General features: G+C 37.8%; 1 protein-coding gene across 11 annotated transcripts in view; it reads left to right on the forward strand.

The window, feature by feature from the left end:
• The window catches only part of FKTN (fukutin), a 73321-nt gene that overhangs the window by 25439 nt on the left and 33852 nt on the right, over positions 1–14030 (forward strand). For 8 of the 11 annotated variants that reach the window (XR_012470862.1, XM_074197579.1, XM_074197580.1 and 5 more), the window contains 2 exons: positions 1734–1793; positions 8150–8353. Coding sequence is in view for 9 of the 11 variants with exons in the window: in XM_074197579.1 (XP_074053680.1) it covers positions 1734–1793; positions 8150–8353 (264 nt within the window). In the remaining 2 variants the exon portion in view is untranslated. Of the gene's footprint in view, positions 1–372; positions 593–1733; positions 1794–8149; positions 8354–14030 lie in introns of those variants that run through there. The other 3 variants (XM_074197585.1, XM_074197581.1, XM_074197583.1) reach the window with 3 other exon arrangements.

A 14030-nucleotide genomic window follows, 5' to 3' on the forward strand; every position in this document is an offset into this window, starting at 1 on the left:
GCTCATTTTCCCAGCCTGGGCCTGGTTTTGGGGTGCTTCCTGAGCTTTTGGGGCACTCCCACAAGGGTCTCAGTGTGTGAGGCTCTGTCCTCCCTCCTGGTCTGTGAATGACCATAAGTGCCCCCTCTGCCATGGGGCTGAGGTAGGGGGGCCTCTGCTGTTCTATGGGGGGGCCTAGACTTCGATCAGGATCTGATTGTGGTCAGAGCCCCAGAGTCCTGTTCCAGGGGCAGAGGACAGAGCTCTGCAGTCTCTCTTCACTCCCCTCCCTCAGCTCAATGGGCTAATGCCCTGGGGGCTCCTGCTTACAGGCTCCACCTGCTTCTGTTTCTGGATCAGGGCTTCTGAAAGACCAGGCTGCTGACTGTGTGCCCTGAGGGCTGGGCTCCAGGTGCTCACTCTGACAGAGGTCCCCCGCTGTTCCCCCACTTTGTGCCCAGTGCTCACTGGGGTGCAGCTCAGGAGACTCCCCCGCTGCTGTGAGCTGAGACTCCCAGCGCCCTGGGACTGCCTCTGGGAGGCTGAAGTTCTTTTCACTCTGGCGGGCCAACCCTCCGACCCCAGGGAGCAGAGCCTTTCTGCTCTTTTCCAGGTTAGCTTGAGTAGGAGAACTGCCTCACAGGGTCCCTCTATGGGTTCTGTCTCTCAAAATTTTAGTTAGAGTCCTTAGTTTTGAAGTTTTATCAGAGAGCGCCTAAGACTGGATCCCTTCTTGTCGCCATCTTGGCCTCATAAGTAGAATGTAACTGAAAACTAACCAATGAGTTGACAGAGAGGAACAATAAGGAGGGAGGAGGGGATTGTGTTAGGCCATATAATCTTCCTTGAACGTCAATTTGGGGCAGCCCCTTGATCTTCACTACCTTTGGGAGACTTTGAAGTGTACCCTTTTTTCGAGAAAAGCCAAAATAAACTTTTTTTTTTGCTCAGAGGAGTCTATATTTTTTAAGTGGATTATTATGCCACACAATCACTAGAGAGCACAGTATATATTAATACTTGACTTGTTTTTCAGAATTATGCTTATTGTAAGAGAGGGTTTCTTTCTGTTTGGGGATGAATTAAATGAGAAATTATTAAGGCAGAAAAATATATACAAAAATAAAGTTCAGAAAAATGCAGTGTATTTAAAAAACAGAAATTCATTGTTTTGTGTTCTCTGTATATTGGCATGCTAATGTTTACTGAATTAAACTAAAAGTTTAATTCAGTAAACCTCTCAAATGCACTCACCTATATTTACAGATACATCAAGATACTTTAAAGGAATTATAGTAGCTTTAGCAACTAGTAAGTATAATTTGTCCCTCTACAAGATTCCTCAAACATAGTTTTGTTCTGCTCTTCTGATAAAGATGGAAAATTTTTTTAAAAATAAGGAAGAAACATCATACCTGATGGTTTTTCTCCTTTCTATTTGGCAGTGCCATCCTTTTCTCATTTATTAACTTTTAATTTTCTTCCCTAACATTTATCTAAAGTTTTTATTCCATTTTATATTAGTGTTTTCTATTCTCTGATTTTTGTCATTGAAAGTTCACAGAGGGCACACCATTGTTTTTGTAACTAGTGTCTTAGGACTATGTTTATGTGGTCATTTGCTGAAAAAATTTTATGCTAATGATAATGAATCTGTCAGATTTATATATTCCCCTTATATCTGCTCTAAAGGAAAGATTATTTAACAAGCTATAAATTTATTAAAAACATTTTTCATAATATTTTTATCTTAGAATGGAGCTGGCTTATCAGGAGCCAAAGGAAATAAAGTTGGACACAATAATGCACAATGGGTAAGTATAATATACATTTGATGTCTCAATAAATATTGTCACTAAGTTAATAGAACTGAACAATAAATAAGGAAAATATTGATAAGATAATAAATGAACATATAACAATTTGTAAGAATTCTGAAAATATAACTCTGCAAGAAAACCATCAAATGTAGTAGAGCATATTGCTAGACAGTTTATATAAGAATTTAGTGATGCCAGGTTTGCCATTACATGTCCTAGTAGTGTGCCTCAGTGGTATGACAAGACATTTTAGTGTTAATGTCACAATTCAATCTTTGACTCCTCTGCTATCAGTCAGGAAGAAGACTCTTAGATTAGAACTGGACTTTTAGGTCACCAAGCACTCATCATATTACTGATAAATTCTGGGTCACTGTTGACATCAGCTAGAACTAAATGGCTGTTTAAGTGGCTGAAGTCCAGGCGTTATATTACCAAACTCCTCACCTTTTTTAGCCTTGAGATTTATGTGTGTATTTTAGTTATCTAACAGCAATTTTTTTTAACATAAGGACTTCACTTGGATTTTTTTTGTGGGGGGGAACATGATATACTAGATATTTAATAATCTAATCTCAATGTCATAGAGCCATATGAGTAATTAAAATACTAGCCATTGTTGTCTATAAATAAAAGAAAAACCTGCTAGAGTGAGAGAAAATTGTAGATTTTATTCACAAAGCTTACAAGATACAGGTGCCTTACTTAGCATGAGGCGCACAAGGTAGCATTGGAATATCAGGTAATTTATAGTTTTCAGAAACTCTTTCCCTTCCCTCTTGGATTTTCATAGGCTTTCAGAGTTTGAGTTACAATCTAAGAGGTCTGCTTATCCCATGACATGTCCCTAATATGATTCATCCCCATCATATGACACATGATATGCTGATGAATCCCAATCATCATGGGGGTGTGTGGGATGATATTCAATTACATAATTGTGCAAACTCAGTTGCATTAAGTCAAGATCTCTAGGTCACTCTTGACCTTGACCTCAATATTGAGAACTGGATTTTTTAATCTTGGGTTTGTCATCTCTGGAATGGGATTAGGAAAACTCCCCATTGTAATGGATTCCCTAGGGACCCCCCCACATCCTGTGAAGACCAACAACTCCCTACATTCCTCACACCATTTATTGGACTCTTCCCCTTGAAGCAAAGTCAAATAAAATAAAATTTTGTCCACATGACATGCTTTGTGGAAGGTTTGATGCTCATAAATGGTGTGGCAAGGGAAAGCCATAGTACTTAAAGAGTTTCAATATTTTTTTTCTGAATTTTAAAAATGTGGTTTTGCATTTCATAATATGAATTTTTCAAGCTCTTGAGTTACATGAATTTAGTGAAATAGGATGTTTAGAAAGTGAGATGATCTTGGCTTTATAGACAGTAATTTAAAGCCATAAAACATTTTTTAGAAAAGCAATAAAGATGACTAAGTTCATTATTCAAAAATTGCGAGTATATGTCTCTTTAATGGAAAGGTAAAGTTATCTATCATTTAGGGAAATCCATTTGACTCTATCCACCCAACAGACAGATTAGGGTAGGAATATTTATTTCTATTTTGAAGTTAGAGAAAATTGTAAATAAATAGGTAAACCTAAGTCCTAGTTTGGGTCTTTTACTCCCTTTCATTGCTCCCAATAACCCCAGGCTCTTTTGCTATTTTATTGTTGTTCTTATCTTTTGTTCTTAGTCTGTCTGGGTAAGTGTTCAGTTCTTAAACTCCTTAGACCTCTGGAACTTCTTAAGCAGCAAAAAAATTCTGGAACTCTGATGTCCAAATAATGAGGTTGGGTTCAGTGTATGTGGGGTGGGGCCTGGGAGAAGTTATGTAGTGGGGATAGGGGTAGTGATGAATGAATTAATCTGAGACTCAGAATAAGAGATAAGAGGGATCTAGAAGTTTTATTATGCTTTTGCAAGCTGTCGGTCCTGTAAGGGAACAAGCTGGGAAGAGGGGGATATACTATGGCTTATATAAGGAAACAGGGCATGGCATATATGCTGGAAGGGATAGGGTTCTGAACAAATGTGCCTTAAGTGATTACATCAGGATAGTCAAGCTTGATTAGCTAATTATTTGGTAGCAGGTTGTTATTTCAACTTTCTATTCTAGTAAGATATTCCTGGTGTCAGGGCCAGGTTGTCCCTATTTGGAAAATAGCTTTGATGTGATGTATGGGAAGGTTTCTGACAAGATACAGGACACACAGGGTCAGTATGGGGAGGCAAAACAAACTTTCCCAAGTATAAAACATTTTCTGTGCAGCACACATATATCTCTGAAACCTTTGGATAAAGTTGAAATTTTGGATAAAGATGAAGTTAAGGTTTATCTGTATTCTCATAATTGAATAATCTAAATTTATTGAAATATGTTTTAGCTCAGGAGGTAATTTTATTCAATTAAAATCAGAAAACATTAAGTTCCACTTGAATGGAACTGAGCAAGAAGTGCAGATTCAAAGATGGGGAAAAAAAGTTAAGATACAACCCACATTGTCTCTTCCCTTGTACAGCTATTACCAACCACTACCCAATTACCACTTGTGGATAGGTAAGCTCAACTGCCCCGGGAATGGTAACATCCTCCCACTCCTCACATCTTCCTTCTGCTGCCCCCCATAATCTCCAACTAGTCTGCTTCTTAATTGGTCTATGTAGTCATAGTCCAAGCAGGCAACACTTGGAAGATGTGACTTACCAAGTTCCTCAGTAACCACAGGTATTTGAGCCTAAAAAAGAAAGTTTTTGCCACCAAAGTTTTGGCACTACCAAAACATTTGACATCAGAAACTTGTATGATTTTTATCAATGGAAATGACATTTTAAAATTTGCATTACTATCTACTTTACTATTCTGATCTAAGGACTATGAAATCTTTCCATATCTTATTTGTTGTCTTTTCCATTAGAATAGGAGCTCCTTGAGAGAGAGAGACTGACTTGCTTTTCTATTTTGTATCTCCAGGGTTTGGTATAATACTTTTCACATAGTAAGAGTTCAATAAATGTTCCATTCATTCATTCTAGCTGTAGAAATCAGGGACAGCTTTGTGAGGATGAACCTTAAAAAAAAAGATAATTCCTTTTAAATATATTAGGAAGTGTCCATTATTAGAGGAAACCTGTTTGGAGGTTAGAGGGGGCAGTATGAGTTTTGGAAATGATGAAGGATGTCTGGCAAATAGTGGGGAGATAACTTAAGTTTCTGAATGGTAGAATTATGCTAGCAAGCTATTAAGATTACTCTTGCAACTCTGTGAAAGGTAAATGGGAGAGGCACTACTTAAGAACAATTGTAATAGTTCAGTTCAATGCAGTGAATATTTATTAAGTGCCATAGTAGCCAGGCTCTGAGAGCCAATAGTCCAGGCTATAGTTGATTTGAACTAGGGTGGAACTGTGATGGAAAGGAGGAAATGTATGCAAGAGATGAAAGGAGAATAGATAGCACTTGGCAACTGATTGGATTTAGAGGAAGGAAGAATAAAACTTGACTCCAAGATCTAGCTCTTTGGTGACTAGTAAAATGAAGATTCATGTTATCAACAGAAAAATTGGCAGGTTTGTAAGAAAACAAATGAGTTCAGTTTTAAACATGTTGAGTTTGAGAGATTGGGAGAACATCCAGGTAGTTATATAAACCAGAACTAGAAATCTAGGATTGAGGCAGAAAAATATAGTTAGAAGAACACTAGATTGGTAGTAAGAGAACATGGGTTCAAATTCTAGTTCTGCCTGTGTGACCTAGGAAAAGACACTTATCTTTTCTGGACCTTGGTTTCCTCATCTATAAAATGGTAGAACTAGACTAGATGAAATCTAAACTCTTTTTTAATTCCAAATCTTTAATCTTATGATGCATTGGAAGTCAAGCAAGAGGGGTTAGAGCTTGAGATATAGACATAGAAATCAGCAAAATGCAATTTCCCTAAAGAAAGTTGGCAATTAATTATTTAGTCATTAATTTTTTTAGTGATTAAAGCTTTAAAAATGCACTTAAGATTTTTGGGGACACCCTGTGATCGTAATAGTCGAAACCATGGCAGTGAATGAGGTCATCAGAAAGAGAGGGGAGGGCAGAGAAAGGGGTGAAGTCCAAGAACAGGACCTGAGATGCCACACATACTTAGGGACTAGGAGGAGCAAGAGAGTTCAGTAAAAAGGAATGAGAAGGATTGATCAGAAATGTTGGAGGTTGACCAAAAGAGTACTTTATCACTGATAGGGATGGAAGGGAAAATAGCTAGGTTGAAGGAAAGGATGAATAGTGATTTTATGTTACAGAGCTCCATTTGGGAGGCCCAAGTTTCTTTCTTGTCTAAAGATCCTGGATCAAAACAAACAGTAATAACCCTCTTTTGCCCCAGGGGCAGCCATTCTCCTTCTCTATCTCTCCTACCTTTCAATTCCATCAGAATAAACTTATGAGATGTCTTGTTCACTTATCTTTTTCTATGTTATAGTAGCTTGTTTATTCCTGTTCAAAAGAAACCCATCACAACTAGAGAACTAGAAATAGACACTGATGTAATACTCTTGCTAAGAATCTTTGTCTTGTTGTAAAGAATATAAGAACTATGTCATTTATGCTGACTCGAGTTGTCAGTTTAAGTATTAGTACTTGGTGACTACAAGGAATAATTTTTTTCCATATATATTTTTTCATTACTATTAACCAATTACATGAAAAAATTTAACTTTTTTAAAAATTTGAGTTCCACATTCTCTTGCCACTCTTTCAACCCTTTGAGAAAGCAAATAATATGACTTTGATCCAAGTTGCAAGGAAAAAAAGTATGCTTCAATCTGCACTTACACCTTAGCAGTTCTCTCTCTGGAGAGAACTCTCTCATAGGTCCTTTAGAATTAACTTGGATCATTGACTTGATGAGAATAAGTCTTTCACACTTGATTATTGGTACAATAATGCTGTAAACATGTATGAAGTTCTTCTGGTTCTGCTCACTTCACTTTGTGTAAGTTCATATAAATTTTACCAAATTTAAGAATTCATTTTTACTGTTTTTATGGCCAACTAAAAGGAGTCCAGATTTTCCTTGAGTCATTGAGGCTTTTTAGCACTTTGGCATTAAGGATTAGTACTTGGAAAATCTTCAGGAAGAAGGAAGGAGGTTGGTTGCCAGGTTCGATTAGAGAAACAAATAAGAAGTATAATAAGACTTGTCTCAGTAGGCATGAGGAATTAGGGTGTTATGTGGTATATACAAAAGGAGGTCATGGCATCCACGCTTCACAAATGAGTAGAAAGTAGAATATGGGGAGTGAAGATTTAGAGGGTCATGATAATTCATGCAAGGGCATAGGAGTGGGAAAATACAGAATAGATATATTAAAAACAAAAGTTGCAAGTGTATTTAACAGAAAGATAGGCTTGAAAGGGCAGAGACTGAAAAAAATGGGAAAGTGATTTTAAAGGCATTAAAAAAATTCTGACTTAACTATCCCGAATTATTTCAATGAGAGAAAAAGGAAGAAACAACTAAGAAACCCATTGTGATTAACTTTCCATATAGAATGTAGAAAGAGATTCAACCAAAAATGAATGCAAAACAATAGAACAATCCAGGAACCTTAGGAAGACTAAAGTCCAGAGTGAATTGAAACTTTGTGATTTCCTGTCTCTGGATGTGTTCTAACAAAGGGTAGATTATCATCTGTCAAGAATAGAGAATGAATTTCTACATTGGATGGGTAGCTTCTAAGTTTTTTCCCCAAATCTAAAATTCTTATTTTTCAATGTAATCTCAGACCATTGAATAGATATAAATTTCTAAACAGCTCTAAAATACAGATAAATGTGCATCTCATTGAAGTATGCCATATAACTTTAATAAATCCTTAATTTATTATTTTCACCTTTGATACTATTAGATATTTATGTGACTAGATAAAAGCATATAGGTGGTCCATTGTAGCATCTAATGCTGTCACTTCTTTTTTTCCAGTAGAGGGCTCTGTTGTCCTTACAAAAGAGGAAAAATACTTTGAAAGTTAAAGTTAATGTAGACTGGTCTGGTCAGAGACAATGTCTTAGTCACAGTCTTGCACAGAAAGCATAGACAATAGTAAAAACCTTTGCCATATTATGGGATATAAAATCTTTTAATAAAAGGGTACAGATAAATAGTCAGTTTTGAGAAAACATTCATCCCAATTGAGTCACTTTTAAGTTGAAAGATCTGGCCTGCCTTTGTCTTCTCTTGGGAAAAATTCTTTTAGTGAAAGATTAATTTGTATATCCAAGTCTCTTTTAATCAAAATGAAGTGAAAATGTGTAATTAAAACTGCCCCGTTTTTGTTTGTTTCCTTAAACAGCGTGCAGTTAAGAAATTTCTTAAGCTAGCATCAAACCAAGATTTGCCAGTGTTTCTTATCGATCCTTTGGTTCTGGAAGTGATTAACAGAGATTTTGAACAGGTTAAAAATTCTTCTTATGGAAGCGTCTCAGAATGCAAGTACTTCTGTGCTAAAAGAGACTTCACTACATTTGCATTAATGGACCACCTATTGAAAAATGAGGTAAGGTGGTTTACTTTTCAGTAGTTGACTGTGTATAGTTTTGTATCTTTTCATAAAAGCAGTCATGTCAGGTAAACTGGCTTGTATTAAGCATCTATCATCTGTCAGACATGTAGTCAATGCTGGGGATACAAAGAGAGCTCTTGAGGAATTCACAATCTAATGGAAGAAATAACATGGAAAAAAATGATACCCAAACAAGATATACACAGGATAAACTAGAAATCATCAAAAGTAAAGGAGTAATCTAAAAATAGCTCTGGAGAACAAGGAATAAATGGGTTTATGTTTCTGGCATCATTAGTTGGAGAAAGAGGGAAAAGGAGTGACTTCTATTGGAGAGAGTTCTAAGGGAAATCTAGAATACTCAAGGGAAGCTGTTCAGGTAAAGCAAGATAGTAGAGGAACTTTTGTTGAGAATACAATGCAGGGTCTTAGAATGAACTAGGAACTAGGACACCAGGCTGAGATGACCCTGGGGAGGTTGCCATCTGATCAAAATGAAATGAGGGTTTGGAAGGCCTTGCTGGCATTCAACTACCACTTCAGAGGGAGTAAGTAACTGGGAAATTGGAAAAACTAATATAATGTCAATTTAGACTGCTATGTTTTCAGTACAAGAGGGAGAGAGAGAAATGGCAGGGCTTAAACAGAAGAGTAAATGGGCTAAATAAGATAATCATGTTTATATGACACTAAACAGTTTACTTGGAAGTTAAATGTGAGGCATGGAGTAAGTTTGGCACCCTCTAGATTTGACCAAAAATTTGATTTGTTCTTCAAGGTTGAGGTGAGTACCAGGGCTGGAAGACTTCTTAAATGACAAGAGAACCAAATCTGTGCTAAAAATGTGCCTGTTTCTGTTCTCTGGATCCTGTAAACAGACAGTATTCAATTAATATTCTTTGTATTTATATATTTTGTAATAGTCAAAGTTTAAAGAGAATTTCAAACAAATCAGTCATTAAGTGTCTCCTATGTCACAGGCACTGGGGTTAGCACTGGTGATTCAAAGAAAGGTAAAGGATAGTCCCTACTCTTGCAAACACTTATGTATTGTAAAGCTATATATAAACAGTCAACAGAGGGAGGACCATAGAATTAGGCATGATAAGAAAAGGAGATAGTTATGCAGAAGGGCAATAGTTTTGTAGTAAGCATTAAGATGCTATATTAGATAAGAAAGAAAATTTCCATAGAAAGTTATTTCCATAAAAATGGAATTAAGAATTGAAATAAATAGAAAATTTGGAGATATTTGCTGATATTACAAGGCAAGGTATACAATTAAAACACCAAGAGATTTTTAAAGGGAAACAATTATATGGGGGACAAAGGTGAAGCCAAAGTATTTAGATAGGTATAGGATACTTCAGCTTTAAAAAGCAGTTATATAAGCACCTATGATTTCAAATACCTGAAGTAGTAGAGATAAGACAAAAATGAAACAGGGCTTGTTCCCAAAGAGTTTACATTCCCCTGGGACATTGTATTAATGTGTGTTTTATAGAAGTGGTGTTGGACTTTTGGCCAAGATGACAGAGAGAAGACAGGCACTGTGCTAAAGTCCAGGCTTTCCCCCCTAAATAATATGAAACAAACCTCTTAACAGAAATTTGATTGACAAAACCCAGAAAAAGAAGCTAGGAGAACATCTACCAACAAGGTCTGTCTCCAGGGATCCTGCGTGAGCCAGGGGCAGAGAGCAGAGAGCCAGTGGAGGCAGGGTGAGAGCCAGACTAAGATCAGCCACAGAGGCTTTGACTGTGTGGGAGCAGTGGTTTGGGGAGCTTCAGCGGGACTGGAGAGCGAGTTCCAGCACAGAGAGTTACAGAGTACGGTTGGACATCTATCTCCTGGGCACAGCTGGTCTGGAGGACCACAGGCTCCATACTTTCATTTCAGTGGAGTTCTCCTCCTAGAACAAACACAGTAACAAGCCACCCACCCCCACCGCCTTAGGCTTGGGCAGCAAAGCTCCCTCAGCTGAATTGGGAGATCAGTATTCTGCCCCCATGGCCCAGCTCACATTGTTCAAGGATAACAGTATTCAGCAGCACCACCTACTCCCTCCAGGCCTAGGGAGAGGGCCTCAAAGCAAAGTCACAGACACTCCAGAGAAAGCAGTCATCACTTCCTACTGGCCAGCCCACTTGGAATTACTAAATCCAGTGAGCAAAGCCTCTAGGGACCTCAAAACCAAACCTCTGTGAACCAACCTCTCCCAACACAAGATCTTAGGAAAATGAAGAAAAAACCAGTGGAAAGGGGGGGGGTCCCATAAAAATCTACGTAGAAGATAAAGACCCTAACTCAGAGACACCTAGAACTTCTGAGGAGATGATTTGGTCTCCAGCCCAGAAAGATTTACTTGAAAAAATCAGGAAGGAGTTTAAAAATTAATTGGAAATTTTGGGAAAAGAAACCCAAGAGAAAATTAACACCTTGCAACAAGAAAACAAATCTTTGCAAAATGCAATTGGACAAATGGAAAACTCCTTCAAAAATGGAATTGACCAATTGGGAAAGGAATTACAAAAGGTAAATGAAGAAAATTCTTCTTTAAAAAAAAGAATGGAGTCTATGGGAAACTAATGATGTCATGAGACAACAAGAATCTGTTAAACAAAACCAAAAAAAAATAGAAGAAAATGTAAAATACTTCATTGGCAAAACTACTGACCTCAAGAATAGATCTAGGAGACACAACTTAAGAAAATATTAAAGAGAAAAAAACCCTGCACTCAATATCACAAGATTTAGTGATGGAAAATTGCCATGGCATCATGGAACCAGAGGACAAAATAGTTCCTGAAACAATACATTGATCCCCCTGGAAAGGAATCCCAAGATGAAAACACCAAGAAATGTTGTGGCCAAATTCCAGAATTCTCAGATAAAAGAAAATCCTGCAAGCAGCCATAAAGAAACAATTTAGATGCCAAGGAGCCACAGTAAGGATTCCACAGGACTTGGCTTGGCATCAATATTAAAGGATAGAAAGGCCTGGAATGTGATATTCCAAAAAGCAGATTTGTAGCCCAGGGGGCGGAGCCAAGATGGCAACAAGAAGGGATCGAGTCTTAGGAGCTCTCTGATAAAATTCATCAGCTAAGGACTCTAACTAAACTTTCGAGAGACAGAACCCACAAAGGGACCCAGGGAGGCAGTTCTCCTACTCAAGGTAACCTGGAAAAGAGCAGAAAGGCTCTGCTCCCCGGGATCAGAGAGGCAGCCTGCCGGAGGGGTGGCCCGCCAGAGAGAAATAACTTCAGCCTCCCGGAGGCAGCCCCAGGGCGCTGGGAGTCTCAGCTCACAGCAGCGGAGGAGTCTCCTGAGCTGCACCCCGAGGAGCACCGGGCACAAAGTGGGGGAACAGTGGGGGACCTCTGCCAGAGTGAGCTCGTGGAGCCCAGCCCTCAGGGCACACAGCAAGCAGCATGGTCTTTCCCCAGCCCTGATCCAGGAAACAGAAGCAGGAGCCTCCAGGACATGAGCCCATTGAGCTGAGGGAGAGGAGTGAAGAGAGACTGCAGAGCTCTGTCCTCTGCCCCTGGAACAGGACTCTGGGGCTCTGACCACATTCAGATCCTGATTGCAGTCTAGGACCCCCATAGAACAGCAGCCCCCCCCCCCCACCTCAGCCCCATGGCAGAGGGAGGTGCTTATGGTCATTCATAGACCAGGAGGGAGGACAAAGCCTCACACACTGAGACGCTTGTGGGAGTGTCCCAAAAGCTCAGGAAGCACCCCAAAACCAGGCCCAGGCTGGGAAAATGAGCAAACCAAAAAGCAAAGGAGCTTGGAATGCAGCCAAGAATGCACTATCCAGTAAAACTTGAACCTTCTCTTCCAGGGGAAAAGATGGACATTTAATGAAATAGGAGACTTCCAACTTTTCCTGATGGAAAGACCAGAGCTAAATAGAAAATTTAGACTTCAAACAGAAGACTCAAGAGATACATGAAAAGGATTAAAAAAAATGTAAAGGGAAAAAGACTGCTATCCAGTAAGATGAAACTGGCTATATCCCCACCTGGGAGAAAGACTCACAATCTTGAGAATTGTAACTGTATTAGAGAAAAATATACTTAATCAGAAATAATAGACATTCATAACTTAACTATGAATGATAGAATGATTTTAAAAAGGGAGGTGAGAACTGCCTGAGTCTTACTCTCATCAGATTGACTTGAAGTTAACATACACACACTCAGTTAAGACACTTACCTTACCTTTCAAGTTTTGAAAGGGGAAAGGGGAGGAAAAAGGGAACTAACAGAAGGGGTTGCTATAAGGGAACAAAAACACTGAAGGTGGTGGTATTCAGAAACAAAATACTGGGAATATGGATAAAGTGAAAAAAAGGGGAAAATACAAACAGGGAAGATAGCATGGAGGGCAATAAAGAGTTAGTAATTATAACTTTGAATGTGAATGGGATGAACTCTCCCAATAAAAACGAAAGTGAATAGTAGAGTGGATTAAAAACCAGAATCTTATAATATGCTGCTTATAAGAAACTCATTTGAAACAGAGAGATACATATAGAGTGAAGGCAAAAGGTTGGAGCAAAATATATTTTGCTTCAGCTGAGGTGGAAAAAAAAGGAGGGGTATCAATCCTTATCTCAAACAAAGCTGCTGCAAAAATAGATCCCATTAAAAGAGATAAGGAAGGAAACTCTATCGTCCTAAAAGGTACTATAGACAATGAAGCAATTTCAATACTAAATATGTATGCATCAAGTGGTATAGCATCCAGAATCTTAGAGGAGAAGCTGAATGAGTTACAGGAAGATATAAACAGCAAAACTACTGGTGGGAGACCTCAACCTCCCCATCTCAGATTTAGATAAATATAACCATAAAATAAACAGGAAGTAAGTTAAGAAGATAAATAGATTGTTAGAAAATAGATAGACCTTTGGAGAAAATTGAATGGGGATAGAAAGGAATATACTTTTTTTTTCCTGCACTACATGTACCCTACACTAAAATTGACCATGTACTAGGGCACAAAACATAATCAAATTCAGAAAGGTAGAAATGGTGAATACATCCTTTTCAGATCATAATACAATAAAAATCACATACAATAATGGGCCAGGGATAGACCTAAAACTAATTGGAAACTAAATAAAACTCATTTTAGACAATGAGTGGGTCAAACAGTAAATTATAGAAAGAATTAATGACTTCATCCTAGATAATGACAATAATGAAAGAACATACCTAAACTTATGGGATGCAGCTAAGACAGTTGTCAGGGGATATATTATATCTTTAAATGCTTACATGAATAAATAAGAGAGAAAATCAATGAACTAAACGTGCAACTAAAAAAAGGAGAGAACAAATTAAACCCCCCCCCAATTATATATCAAATTGGAAATTCTAAAAATTAAAGGAGAAATTAATAAAATTGAAAGCAAGAAAACTATTGAACTAATAAATAAATGAGTTGGGTTTATGAAAAAAGCAGTAAAATTGATAAATCTTTGATTAATAAAATGAAGAAAACCAAATTGATAATATCATAAATGGAAAAAAAGTGAACTCACCACCAATAAGGAGGAAATTAAAGTAATAATTCTGAATTATTTTGCCTAACTGCATGACAATAAATTTGATAATCTAAGTGAAATGGATGAATATTTACAAAAATATAAGTTGCC

This window comes from Macrotis lagotis, chromosome 8 (genome assembly GCF_037893015.1).
Source record: "Macrotis lagotis isolate mMagLag1 chromosome 8, bilby.v1.9.chrom.fasta, whole genome shotgun sequence".
Taxonomy (NCBI): domain Eukaryota; kingdom Metazoa; phylum Chordata; class Mammalia; order Peramelemorphia; family Peramelidae; genus Macrotis; species Macrotis lagotis.